The sequence below is a fragment of the Athene noctua genome, chromosome Z, assembly GCF_965140245.1.
Source record: "Athene noctua chromosome Z, bAthNoc1.hap1.1, whole genome shotgun sequence".
NCBI classification, from domain to species: Eukaryota; Metazoa; Chordata; class Aves; order Strigiformes; family Strigidae; genus Athene; species Athene noctua.
In genome coordinates this window covers 41,958,346-41,972,610 of record NC_134077.1, presented here as the reverse complement: position 1 = coordinate 41,972,610, position 14,265 = coordinate 41,958,346, and the positions used below count along the sequence as shown (strand labels likewise).

General features: G+C 39.4%; 1 protein-coding gene across 5 annotated transcripts in view; it reads right to left on the bottom strand.

The window, feature by feature from the left end:
• Positions 1-3,911: 3,911 nt before the first annotated feature.
• Positions 3,912-14,265, bottom strand: part of CPLX1 (complexin 1) — a 153,631-nt gene continuing 143,277 nt past the window's right edge. For all 5 annotated transcript variants that reach the window (XM_074932506.1, XM_074932501.1, XM_074932502.1 and 2 more), the window contains one exon: positions 3,912-8,621. In XM_074932506.1, the coding sequence (XP_074788607.1) occupies positions 8,424-8,621 (198 nt within the window). In that variant the 3' untranslated portion in view covers positions 3,912-8,423. The remainder of the gene's footprint in view (positions 8,622-14,265) is intronic.

The following is a 14,265-nucleotide window of genomic DNA, read 5'->3' as shown; positions in this document are numbered from 1 at the left end:
TGTGATTATCATAGAATACTAGAGTGATATAGAATATTAAATACTAGAATACGTGAATACTAGAGTGAATACTAGAGGAAATACTCAGTTCAGAGAACTTCCTGACTTGAAAGAAAATCTCATGGTGAGATGCTTGATGTTCCACTTCTGCCAAGGGTTGATTTAACATCCATGCAATGTCCACTGAATGCCTAAAGTGAAGCAGGACTGTCTTGTCTCAGCATTTGAGAAAGGAATTGAGGGCAGAAAGGAATTTTTTGAATGGAAACCACTTGCAGTCTCTGAGAAACATAAAATAACATTAAATTAATAATTGTCACTCTATGGTCAGCTTTAAAGAGGCTTAGATCAGTTCATGAAGGTAAAAAAATCAACAACAGATACGTTTTACCCTCAAAGAACATTTAACGGCAGTGAACTGACTATCTCTCTGTTTGCTAAGCTGCTTATGAAGCACAGTTCAAGCAGGCACTCCATATGCTCCATTTACAGAAGTATGTAGTGGAATTTTATATACATTTAAATATCTATCACCTAGGCTGCTCTAATTAATTTTAGTTGGTGTCATAGTCTACAGTAAACATTTGGTAAGTCACATCTTTTTCATTTGCTTCATCTCATAATTCCCAAGAGTTTTTTTGACATACGTTCCTTGGATATTGTTGACATCTGAGTTGCAAGATCCTCAGAGAAGGTTGCTTATGTAAAGGACAGTGCATTGCACTGGGACACCTGAAACAGGGGTCTGTATCATTATCCTCACTTCACCATTGGGAAAAATGAGGAGGTCTGTAGTTCTAGCTTATTCTCAGGCAAGTGAACTAGACTAATAACTGGGCCGTGTTGTCCCTTGTGTTTTGCATGGTGATGGCTCTCTACAGCCTGTTCTTGTGCATGACTATAGTGTTCCTGCTGAGCTATTCCCTCACAACCTCAGTGAATAAGAAAATTTAAGTAGACCGCCTAGGAAATTTCCACTAAAATGCTCTCATTTTTCTCCCCCTGAATATATTTCAGAGATGTGTTGAGCTGACATTTTATTTTTCCTCTCTTTGTCATAGCCTATTAAGCCAGTGTGGCTCAACTCCACATTAAAAATGGCTGCAGTCCCACAGAGAATGAAGGATCATTTTTTTAGGTAAAAGCAAGACACCATTAGGACCTTCCCAATGCTATACAGTAACATGATGTGGAAAAATCTCCAAATGCCTTGTATCTCATCCCCATCTAGTACAGTGAAACAAAATTCTTTATTTAATCACTGAAAAAAGAAGGGCTTTCAATCTGTAACCTGATTTTTCTGCTATCATTTGGCAATAATTGTGTTGGAATTTCTTCAAATAATACTTAGAAAGAAATAATAGTTATGTTTTTTTGCCCCAAGTCTTCCAGATAAGTTTCAGTACCAAGGTATTTTTTCAATCACTATTAATCTATTTATCTGTTCTGCATTCACCTTAAAATGTTCACATTTGGTCTGAGATTTGCCATGCTAGTCTTCATAAAAAATAGGATTCTTTGTGACTGAGGGGTGAGCATCTGTTTAGCTGTTGATAAGACAGGGAAACATGAAAAGGTGTCTCATTTTCAACAGTTTAAAGGCTAGCTGCTTATCAGGCTATAAAACTGGAATAGTAAATAATCCAATCTCAATCATGCATGGGCTTCAGGATGATAACCAAATAGGAAGTGATTGTACACATACTTTGGCTATTTTCAGCACTTACAAAGTAAAAATTGAAACAGAATATGAAGTCTTCATACCTTAATTCAATTTCAGTACGTATTCTCCCTTCACATGCAGACTGGCCTTTGCTTGGGTTTGATGACTTCTTTGACCAGTAGCTGACAAACTGGAAAGATCATGTTCTATTCTGTGTAAATTTTAAAATACTTTTAAATTAAAAATTAAATAGAAATTAACTAAATTTTCAGTCAGGCAGCTGTTGCTTGCCATGATCTAAACCTCTCATAGCCCACTTAAATGTTCATCACATAGATTTTAAAGAAGTCCTTTTCTGACTCAAAACACCCTCAGCTGCTGCAGCTTGAACTTGCCAAATATACTGTTATATCTGACCCTCTAGTATAAACACAGGGTTTGGGATGAAAACAAAACTCAGATGAAAATATTGCTTCCATCCCACAGCACTAGCAGAATTCTGCTTCTGTCTAAATACTGAAGCCTCAAGAAAGCATGGGTTCATGTCATCACATGCTCCAGCAGTTTGTCTTTCTCAGTTGTGTTTTTGGAACCTATCTCAAACTGTCTGCAAAATCTCCGGAGACATGCTGTAGCAGAGAGATCTTCAACAAGGAATATCTCAATGCAGTTGTAACCTTGTTTTTCCTGAAAAGAGGAAGCACCGTTGGAGAAGGAGAATTAAAAATCTTGGTTGAGATTTTTTTAACTGAGGCTGTTGATGCTTGCCACAAATCTCCTTGGATGCCAATACACAGGCCAGCATTGTGCCAGCATTGTCCAGTAGCCTTTACTCAAGTCCCATTTTCAAAGAGAGCTCTAAGAGGCCTAGATTGTCAATGGTACTTTAGGAAGAAACCAAAATTAAGTCATCAAAATGGACTTATTCCGGACAACAAATGGTGAGTATCATTGCAACCAGCTTTTCATTTAGAAGTTTAATATCTGCCCCAAGCATGTAGTCTGTGACTCCACTGCTGTCAATGAAGGTTGAGAGCTTGCAGCAGGGCTTGTCATTGCATCCCAGGCCCAGTGTCTGACAAGTAGATCACTACTGCACATCTGTAACTGAAGTGATTTCTCACCAGAATCACTCATGATGTTCCTGCTGATTTCTTTTTGTCTTGTTTTTCTCTGGAGTATGTTTTGCTTGACAAAGTGTACTTTTAAAGTGGAAAAATGTAGATTGCACCAGCGTAACCACAGGACTTATGCTTCTGTAGCTTTTTAATAAGAAGGCAGAAGCTGGTTCCGAAGAATTATTTAACTCCATTGCAAAATGAAGCCTGTCAAAATCACCTGCTTTCCTTCTTTGGTATTTGAGCCCTGTCCCTGACCACACTGGTCTGATGATTATTCTGGTTCCCTTGAGCTGGCTGTTTCTTAGGGGAACCAATGAAAAATACTTTTATGCTCTGCCATCTTCCTCAAACACTTCATCTGGAACTTGGAGTAAATGAAGAGCCTGCCCTTGAACTCACAGGCTGCAGTAGTATTAGCATGTGTTAGCTTTAGCAGTGCTTGCCTCAAAGTCTGAGTAGGTATTATGGAATGTAAATAATATGGTTTGATTCTCTGTGACAGTCCTGTGGCTGCTTCTGTTGGTAAAAACAACCAAACACATCATCATGCAACAGTCCTAAGGAAGAGCTTTCCTAGGGGAAACAGTATCAGCATTTCCTACGAGATGTATAGCTATTTCTCTTTCTTTTTCTAATATGATGCAATGCTTTTATTTTGAACATAACAACTACTGATTTGTCCCTGAGCAAGTAAAACAAGGCTTAGCTGAGCACAGTGAACCACCATAAGAGTTTTGTATTTATCACAAACTCTGGATTCAGAGATATATTTGATGTCATAAAAAATGAGCTTATTACCTTTTTTGTTTTAAGACCCAAACACAAAAACAGTTAGATGTCTGTATTTCTTTCAAAGGAATGCTGTTCTGCTCATCCTAAGGAAAACTAATTCCTAAGAGCACAACTTATTTAAAAAATTATAATCACCTGTAGATGTCAAGCCTCGTCAGTGTTTATGACAAATGAAAAAAGTAACATACCCATTACAATAATATCTGTGTTTCTCCTCAATTCTGTTACCATTCTATTTGTATATCAGCATGTATATTAAAAAAAACCCCAAAACATGTATCTTCAGTTTCCAGGTGTAGCCTTGTAAGAATTTCACAGGAAAGCATTGCAAAAAATACATGAAATCACTGGGTTTTTATTGGCTGTGATTCCATTTTAAAAGAACATCATACCATTTACCCACATCATGCAGGAAAAAAGTAGCAGGCAAATAACAAATGAATTTCACAAAGTATTTAAATCATCTTCTAGTTGCTTGGAGAGTACTACACGCATCTGAAAGCAAGCTAGGGTACATTTCTGCTAGAAAATGCATCGCTAAGCTGAATTTGCTCTCTGTGAGAGAGAAAAAGCTATTTTTTAATGACAGTACTGAAACATTTTAGTAACTCTGCATGAAGAATCAGTTCTCTGATAACATATTCAGAACAGATACAGACAACATTCAGATACATAAGACATTACGTTGAGGTCACAACAGCTAATTTCTAACAATGCTTATTCTAGCACAGTAGCTTGACAAAAAGATGTATTCAGCAGCATTGGTATCGTCTTTCTTGATGCAGGAGAGGGGCTGGGAGGGACCTAAGCTAATGTATGGTTCTAGAAACACAGACAGAGGAAGTCCAAAGTGATTTAGCACATGATCTTATATTTTGGTTTATTTATTTTAAACACAGGAGTAGAATTCCTAATTAATATTGCAGTCTCATTTCATATGGCTTTCTCTAAATATAACTGTGAGATCACAAGGTCAAAGACAAAGTAAATCATTTACCCTCCAAATGTGGAGGCCTTTTGACTTTTTTTTATTAACCAGGAAGGTCTTGGAGCTGTGAAGGAAAATGGCTGCAGTGTCTAGCCACCAACCTTTCTATGTGAATAAAAACTAGCTTAAAAAAAGAAAATATCTCATTTACCCGAGATTGAACAAACAATGATTCAAATAAAACAATGGTATGGAAAGACAGAGATATTCAGAATCCAAACAATGAACCATGCTTCTCTTTGGTCTTGTTTAAGTGCTTCAACACCTGCTTGAGTGCTGAGGGGGAAAGTGTCTGAGACACTGTTTTCCTTATCCGTACATGAGCCAAAGGTGACTGTGTCCCATGTTGCCAGTTCAGAGTGGGAAGGGAAATAAATGGATAGGCAGAGGGGTTTGGGAGTGTGCCTGCTCTTGAGTCTGTTCAGCATGGCTTAGGCACTTTGGGGACAGTGGAATGATTTGAGGAGAGGTCCAGTACTCATGCAGGGTTCCAAAAGTTATGGGGTAAACTCAAGCAAAACCTGTTCAATACCATGGTAAATCTTCATTAAAAGAAAAGGAAAATTAAAATGGGAACTACCAACTCACACCTGGCTGAACTCTCTGCTGTCCATGAAGGAAGGGTTGCTTCAGGTCTAGAGAGCTGAGGCACAGAAGTGATGACATGGCTGGCTGAAAACCTCCCACAGTGAAAGACATGGAAAACATAATTTAAATGCCTTCCCCTTCCCTCCCGCTCTGTAAGCCTGGCATGAGGCCTAACAAACTCAGCACAGAGTTCTTATGGACCTCTTCAGGGTTTGGATCCAGATGTTCACACAACTCAGGAGCTCAGCTGACAAAAGGAGTATTTTTAATGCTCTGAGCCCATGGATAGTACTATTGGCTCATGAAATGTGAGGCCACACAAGATTCTGACTTAGACCAGTCATTCAATGGAACAAATGCGGAGGCACAGTTATAAAAAATAATACCAAACACTCTTCCTTTCTCTCTCCTTTTCCTTTCTTTCCCCTTTTCCTCATCTTTCACATGTATGTGCACACACATGCACATCAAGCTGCCAGGGAGACTGTGAAAACAAACAGTACCATTCTGCAAGGACACCAGGCAGAAGACTCTACGTCAGAACAGTATTTCACTGGATGAGGAAGTGAGTCCATGATGGGCGCTAGTGAAAGGTCAACAAGCAAGTGGTACAGAAAGGCCAAAGCAAAGCAGAACGAGCTCATTCTCTTTATTTGTTTGTTTGTTTGCAGAGTTCTCTAGCACAAGGCAAGGGAAAAATATGAATGGATGTGTTCTTTTTAGCAGGGGCACATTTCTGCTGATTCTACTTATGTATTAGAGGACACATGCCACAGAGACTAATCAGAGCATCTCAAAAGTGTTAATGTCAGTGTGATCTGTGCTAGTAGATTTCACTACCAATGAGTGACTAAAGCAGAGTCAAAGTCTGCCTTTTAGATTGAAGGGCTGTTGGATTTAGTTCTTGCTGTGGCAGAGCATCAAAATCAGCTGCTGCCTTTGTGACAGAAGGATAGTTTTAACTCTTTGAGGTTTACTTGAATAGGCTCAAATTACCAGTTGCATGGGGTGAGTAGGACACTCTCCCGAGAAAACGGTTAATTGCTCAACAGTGCTATGCTATACCCAAGAATTGATTCAGAGATAAAGAGCATTATGGGTCATTAAAGTCTTAGGAGGGGAGACACTCATCTTGCTTTAAATGACAGTTAAGGCAAAAAAACATCAGCATTATCTGAAGGAGTAAAACCTGCCCTCTCTTTCCTCTGGGAAGTCGTTAGCAATGACTTGAATGAACATGCCTTGTTTCTGGATGCAGCCAGAAATAAGTTGCATCTTTTTCAGCTGGTTCTGACTTGTACATGAGTCAAAATTCCTCAGCCTCCACCTTGAATTCAGTAGAAACTTATGAAGTTATTTGCAAAGAACCATGAACTATCACACCTGAGTAAGAATTAGGTGAGCAGAGCAAAATAAATACAATTCTTCTATTTTATAATAATTTTTCCCTATTATGAGAGATGTTGCTAAAGGCACAGAGTTCACAAGCTCACTGCCTTAATCATGGTGCAGATTTCTTCTGCTTACCTCAAAAAGTAATTAATATCTTTTAAAACTTCTTATTCAGGAAAATACTGAGAGGTTTGCCTAAATTCAGTTGCACTGAATAGTTGCATCAGGGAAGTTCCATTGAAGTAAAATGCTTAATTTAGGTACATAATGAAGTGTCTAAAATTGCTTTCCTTTTTGTTATCAGTAGAAAGTGTATATTTGCTTCCAAATCTTACTTAGGAAACTTTTACTATTCCTATGACAGGGACAAGCAATGCTAGTTCTGCCAGACAAGCCCTGATTCTTTCAGGTTGTAAGACTGAGATGGCATGACGCTTTCACAACAACAAAGACCCAGCCAATTCCAGGATCAGCTCTTCAGATGACATGCCAGATACCTGACCATGAAGGTCTCTGTTCACAGTAGATCTATGTATGTGAGTCTGTGTATGTACTAGCAAGACATCATCTCCAGTAGAATTTGGCTTATGCAGTTACTCATCTACAGTTAAGTTACTTATCTACAGTTAAGAAGCCCTCTGTATCTATGTCTGGGAAACGCAACAAAGATAATTGTGAGAGAGAGATTTCCTCCCACCCTACTAGCATCAAGGCATGCCATACACTGTAATATTAATTAATTATTAATTAATATTATTTAATATAATATTAATTAGCTCCTTCACAACACTGGAGAAAGTAAGTGACCTCCCCAAGGCAACACAGTAATTTTGCATGATACATAGTAGGCATACTCAGTATTTCTGGATCTCCAGGACCATGGGTAACATTCAGACCACCACACTCTCCCACACACTGCAGGAAGGGGTGGACAGGACACAGCTGCAGCAATATACTAGAAACCAAATGTCCGTCCTGCAAGCACTGCTGGGAATGGGACAACTGAATGTGGCACAGGGCAGAAACAGGAAGGTCAGTTAATTAGAGCAGCCTATGTACTTGGTCACTGGCTTCAAATGGGTTGGGAAGGTCCTCCACCAGAGCACCATGTACTCTCCTGTGGTTTCAGCTCTCTGTGTGACCAAATCTGATCTTTCAAGTTAAGTGTATGGCTAATTCCCAAAGTAACATGACTCTTGCTTAGACTCTGAGGCATTTAACTTCCACCATCTGAGGGGGAGTGACTCTTCCACAATTCTGAGTGATGTCAGCTGTGTAAGTCATGTGTGATTTACCTTCCAAATTATCTCTTTATTTATGTCTGTGATGGAATTAAAACAGAAAAGCTCTGCTTACATTGGAGGTCTAAGATATACCTTCTGAAGGCAGATGTGCTCAACAAATGTCTAGTGTGAGCCAACCAACAACAACATTATTAATAATGACTAATAATTACTACTGATAATAATATAAAGATAATTAAAGAAAATTAAAGAGGAGATCACTGTTCACACTTATTGAACACTCCTTCCTGCTTTGGATGGAAATGCATGTGAGGTTGTTCCTTTTCTATGCTTAATGTACAGTTGTCTTATTTAACATACATAGTACTATGGCTTATAATAGAAGTTGTGTAGTTTGCAGCTTTTTAATCTTTACATCCTTTCAGAGGCATCTACTGGATGTGACTATGTACAAGAAAGGAATAGATGAGTCTTGGGATGGAGGGAAGGGAATGGTAAGTGAAGGGACTCCTAGTGAGCAGTAGAGGGCAGAGGTGGGGAGGGCTGCATGATGGATGGCAAGACTGTAAATCCCCATTGGGCAAAAGAGAAATCCTTTGCAGTTCTGTTTATGCCCATCTAACAGTCTGCAGCTATTACTTCTTGAACATGTCCTGCAGGGGCCCTGGTAGGTATTTGATGACTGTGTCTAGAATGCTCTCTTCTTCTTCCTCCTCCTCATCCCCACAGCCAGGAGGGATTGCCTTCTTTGGGCGGGTCAGACTCCCTTCAGCATTAGCTTCCAGTGCGGCCTGGGCCTCTGCTTCCTTTTCTTCCTTCTTCTTTATCCCATACTGCAGGGGAGAGATAACACATTGTTAGTCACCCACTGAACAGGATGAAGCCAGCCATCACACATAGTTCCTCATATTCTGCAGTACGAACATCACTGTTAATATTCTGCTTTTGCTCTTTTACACAGACACCCAAATTGTCCATCCTAACAACTCCCTGCTAGGTACAGCCCAGTGGATGGACAGCTCTCACAAGACAAGATGGTCAGATGCTCAGATGACTCAGAAACAAGCATGGGAGAGAAATTGGGACTATACAGCCATAGGCGTAGCAGAGACAATACAAGATCTCCGTTAGTAAAATTCTGTGGTGGCATTCTACTGGTGTTGATCTTCCTCTTTTCTGTTAATAAATCTGATGCTCAAGTCCATCATCCGCAATGACTTTGGGATTCCATCTGCAGCATTTTATAATAAAGATTTATGGATGTGGCAAACTTCAGGAAAAAATAAGTATCAAAAGAAAGCAAACAGGACAGGACAGACAGGCAGACTACAGTGAAAAAGACAGTTTTGGATTTTCTCATAGGGGAGATATCCTACACAACCTCATCCCTGTTCTCTTGGTATAAGTGGAAAAGAAAGACCTCTTAGTGAAAATAAAACTTACTGAGAAACTCTGTCTGTATTTGCACACTGAACTCTGCACTTATGGGGGAAAAGCTAACTTATACTGTCTGAAGAGAAACATCCTTTAGCGTGTGAGTAGAATGGATACCTGAAATTTGCTAGTCCTATTAAGAATTAAAGACATGACACTACAACTCTACTTGAGTAACCAGAATCTCATTATGATTTTATATTCAAAGTTCTAGATTTAATAAACAAGTAAAGATATGCATGAGTGAATCAGATTAGGAAGAGAAATGCTGTAGTATCTCAGCTCCCACAGTGACTAGGACTTTCCAACAGCTAGTCTGAAAGCATGTCCAAGGAAAACAATTTCTGCACCACCAACCCATATCACTCCTCAGCTTTCATACAGTTCAGTAATTCTCAGGTGTTGCTACTATTCCAATAAGTGTTTGCACAGAGGATTTGGAGATTATGGTGATACATGATTTTAAAAAAATGAACTCAAGGTGTCACATGCAAATCTACAGCAACAGAAACACCTGCAAGCTACCCTCTTTATTATAGAATCATAGAATGGTTTGGGTTGGAAGGGACCTTTAAAGGTCATCTAGTCCAACCACTCTGTAATAAGTAGGGACATCTTCAGCTGGATCAGGTTGCTCAGAGACCTGCTCTGTTTATTCAGACCAATTTAAATTTCCCAGATATTTTCTACTTTTTCTGATGATAAATAGAGGTTAAACTTTCTTGATTTTGTGATCAATGGTGCATCTCAGGAGGTGTCCTCTTTCTTGGTGCCCAGCTTTGTTTCAAAGAGGCCAGCTGCATGTATCAAGGATGCATCTGGTCACCAGTGTCACAGCTCCCAAGCCAGCAGGAACATTCTTCTGCTCACTCATTCACCCTTCTAACCAATTACATTTATGGCTGCTCACACCTATCAACTACTCAGCCACCAGTGACCTCAAAAGAACCTGCACAAATACTTTCAATCATTTCGCTTCGGCTACATTAGGGAGTCATCCGATCTTTGTGACAGAGGAAAGGCATTCAGGTTTGCTGTAGCAGCTATCAGCTTCAAAATTATTGTTCTGTAAAAGTTATTCCTTTACTTATGCCTAAATTTCAATTAAAGTACCAAATAGAATTAAGGTTGTTCTCGGTACATCAGAACCATAAAGTAACTAATTTAAATCTATACAAAGGTCAGCAAAACATTTTGCATGAATAAACTGGAAAAGAACTTTGAAAAGAAAATTAGGTATGATTTCAAAACCATCAAAGAATTATATTGGTACAAAGTACTCGTGTTTTCTAGTATTGATAGTATGGTACTGCTGAATAGATACAAAGTAGATGCTCTTTTTATTGTTTTCTCCTTTCATTTTCTCCAGAATGCAGAACTAGAGCACATTGTTTACCAGTAAAGCAAAAAATGCATTGCTGCTGTCATGACTTTCTGATTTCAAAGGGCTCTTGGGTTTGACAAGAAACTCCTAAACATTTCTGAGCAAAGGCAATATCTTTGTTTCCTTTTTCTACCACCATTAACGTTTAGGATGACAGCCTGCAAGTTTGAAACCGGGAACTTCAAAAACCCCTAGTTCTCTAAATCAATTCTTTCAAGCCAAAATGTTCATTAAGAATACTTGTCTAAGGATATTTGTCTTATGATTTCTATACATAGTGGATGCCAGTCACCAGATTTCAGGGGAGAGATGTTCAAGACGAATGATATCTCCATTCATATCTGAGGCTAAGGAAGCATTCGGATTAGCTTGTAGTTATAGGGCTGAACACCACAGAGGAAATCCAACACAGGACCAGCAACCACTACAGGGGACAAGACATACACTGCTAGGTGTGGGCAGTCTGCATGGCTGGCTGATACTTACTCTCCCTCTCAAGTTACAGGTAGATGTCTCTAGGTGATTCCTAGTGTAATTTATCTACAGACTTTACCTTCTTTTGCTAGCTAGAGGAAAAAAGCAGTAGTGAAAACAACATAGTAACACACAGGTTCCTTGCATGCTTTCAAATCCTCCATCTCAAAACAAATACCAGCTCATGGTGGGTTGATCCTCTAGCTCATGAACATGTTGAACATCCAGGCCACAGGAAACTGTGGAACAAAACCCACTCAAGCACTACTGTGTGCTAGGACAGAGGGAAGCTCAAAGACTATATAAAGGAGTTACACCCTGTAAATGTCAGCCTGTGTGGACACATTTCCTTAGGAAGCCTCTACTGATTGTCCTCAGAGACTAGACAGACCTTAGTTCTTACAAGATATGTCCAGTCTTATGCGGCAGCTTCAGAATGGGGCAATACACGGCCTGGAAAGATATTTTTCACTGTAAAAGGGGATTAAGTAAAACCAGATTCTATTGTTCCAGCTTACTGGCACAAATGCCAAGTACAGAAATAAATTTTTCTTGGCTCCTACCAGTAGTGACGCTACAACATGTAGAAACAAGCCATTTCTCCCTAGTATATATGTAACACCTACATGCAAATTTATTTTGCACAAAAATATTCTTCTCTTGGAGAAAGATGACATTGTATCAAATGGAATTTTTATAAGAAAGAATCAGTTTTGAGAATTCAGAAAGAACTTAAACTTGGTGGTATTTTGTAATGCTTTACATTAATCAAAATGTAATGTTTTGATGATTCACAGGTGAATAAAATGGTATTTTTCAAGTTTGAAATTGTTTCAGACAAAATCAAATTTTAGAAAATACTTAATATGAGCAAAGGGTTTAAAAAGCATCTTAGCATCTTCACAAGAAATCTTTTAGGTGAAGCCAACAAATATTTTTTTGAAGTATAATTAAAAATAATGAATCTTTTTGGTGCTCCGGATTTCCTGAGGATGGGAAATACTGCATTACCTCAAAAAAATTTGAAGGACTAAAACAATTTCAGTTTTTGCAAGGTCCAATCCCATAATACTGAATATCAGAGGCCAGAATTTTTATATCATTATCTGCTTGGCCTTCACGCATGCCACCATATATTTAATAATGTAGAATTATGGACCTAACACAGAAAGATACTGAAACATTTTATAATAAGTATGTGAACCACCTTGCTGATCCTAAAGTCATTACTATGTTGTCATATGAGGATTGTTTTCACTGGGTCATATGTTGGTGAAATACTGGTGGACTGGAGTCCTCTGTCATCAAGTGGAAAGAGTAGGGAAGAAGCACCATGGCCCTTGGCTTACTCCATACTCACTGCATGTCAGGACAAGACCAGACTAACAATGCTGCTGGCCATCAAATTCCTCCCCATCTGCTTCCTTCCCTATTCCTTCTGCTTTCCACAGGAAGCCAAAGTGCATGCATGAACTAGAAACATGCTGGAAATTCAATCTAACTCTAATGTCAGTAAGGTTGTCAAGGAACAGGGAGACTGTTGAGCCAAGGTGGACCTGCAGCTAAAATGTCAACCCACCACAAATATAGTTACCATTTCTTATGACAAGCTAACCATTGTTTACTAAAATTGAACACACCTATCTGGCAAATACCTAGGCCACAGAATAAATAAAGCAGTAACATCACAGTTAAGACACTTGCAGAACTAACTGTTTATTTCTGGGTCAGTTATGTAACTGATTCTCCAGGAAGACAGATGCAATTAAGATGCAAGTCTTATCTGGAGAAGCTAAGGAAATACAGGAGGAGTTTTGTGGGACATAAAAAGACAGTTCGAAGACTGCATGGTGGGATCAGAAGATTATCAGTGCAGAGGATTCTGGAGTCTGAGAATAAACTGATGCCAAGACGAACATCTTTCCCATGTTTCCCTGGTACAGGCAGGATGCCCCTGGGAGTCCCATACTCTGGATGGGGATTCAAAAGACCACCTGAGTGGTCTTGCTAATCTTAGCAGGTTGGGCTAGCCATAACACAATATCCATAACACTATGCCACTAATATTTACCACGACTGTATGCTGCTAAGATTATTATAGTTACTATATGTAGGACTGAAACAAATTGAGAGCAATAGGTAGGGTTTAACACTGACCTTTAGCTTCACAACTGTGAGAGTGTGGAGTACAGAAAAAGACTTCATGTGAATTTCATTTATACAAGCCTGAAGTCTTTCTACATGATTTCTTTGGTCTCTCTGTGAGTGGACAATATACCAAGCATATCTTTGGCTTAAAGTATCAGGTGAAGATGAGGCAGTTTTCAGTCAGAGGCTTAGGAAAGTATGTGCCATTGTGATGGACTATGATCTGGTTTTGTCTTTTTACTGATTCAAGAGTATTGCTTACAGATCTTCTTGTGGTGAGAGTGCTGCTGTGTATTTATGTGGCAATGGAAACAGCATATTTTTCTTCTCTTACACCTATTCCCTCTAAGCCTCTCAGTTGGGGATGTTACAGAATGAGAGAAGGGTTTTCCTACAGGAGATGACAGTGATGAAACCCAGAGCCCTGACTACTTTGTTCTCAGCACACAGGCCTGCTTTGATGTGGATGTGGCTCAGCAATGTGCACTGACTCTTCTTCCACCTCAACATTACGGATCTCTTGATTTAATTTGTGTGAACTGTTCAAATTACCTGGACTGCCTCAGACAGCTCAGCCATGCTGACCCTGGATAATCTCTCTGCTTTGTAAGGAGTAATAAACAAAGAACCACAGCCTGCCACATGGGGAACTGTGCAACCTTCCAGCTGTGGTAGAGAATGAAAGGTAAGGGATACAGTGCTGGGTGTCTCAATCCCTGACACTCCCTGGTCAGGGGGTCGTGGTGCATCTGAGTGTTCTTGTCACCACATGCTGCTGCATAGCAATGCTGACCAGGACCCTGTCACTGTGTTAGTGGAAGAGGGCTGATTAATAATGGAAAAGCACAAGGCGAAGTCTGGAAACTGCAGTCCTAAATTACATAGTTCAATTGTGTGTGAGCTAAAGGAGCACAACAGAGGAGATAGGTGGCAGACAGAGAAAAGAGGACAATAAAACTGGAGGAAGGTGGCACTTCAGATGCAAAGGCAGAGCTATGGATATATGAGCAGTTTCTTCTTCATGCTTCATCTCTCTT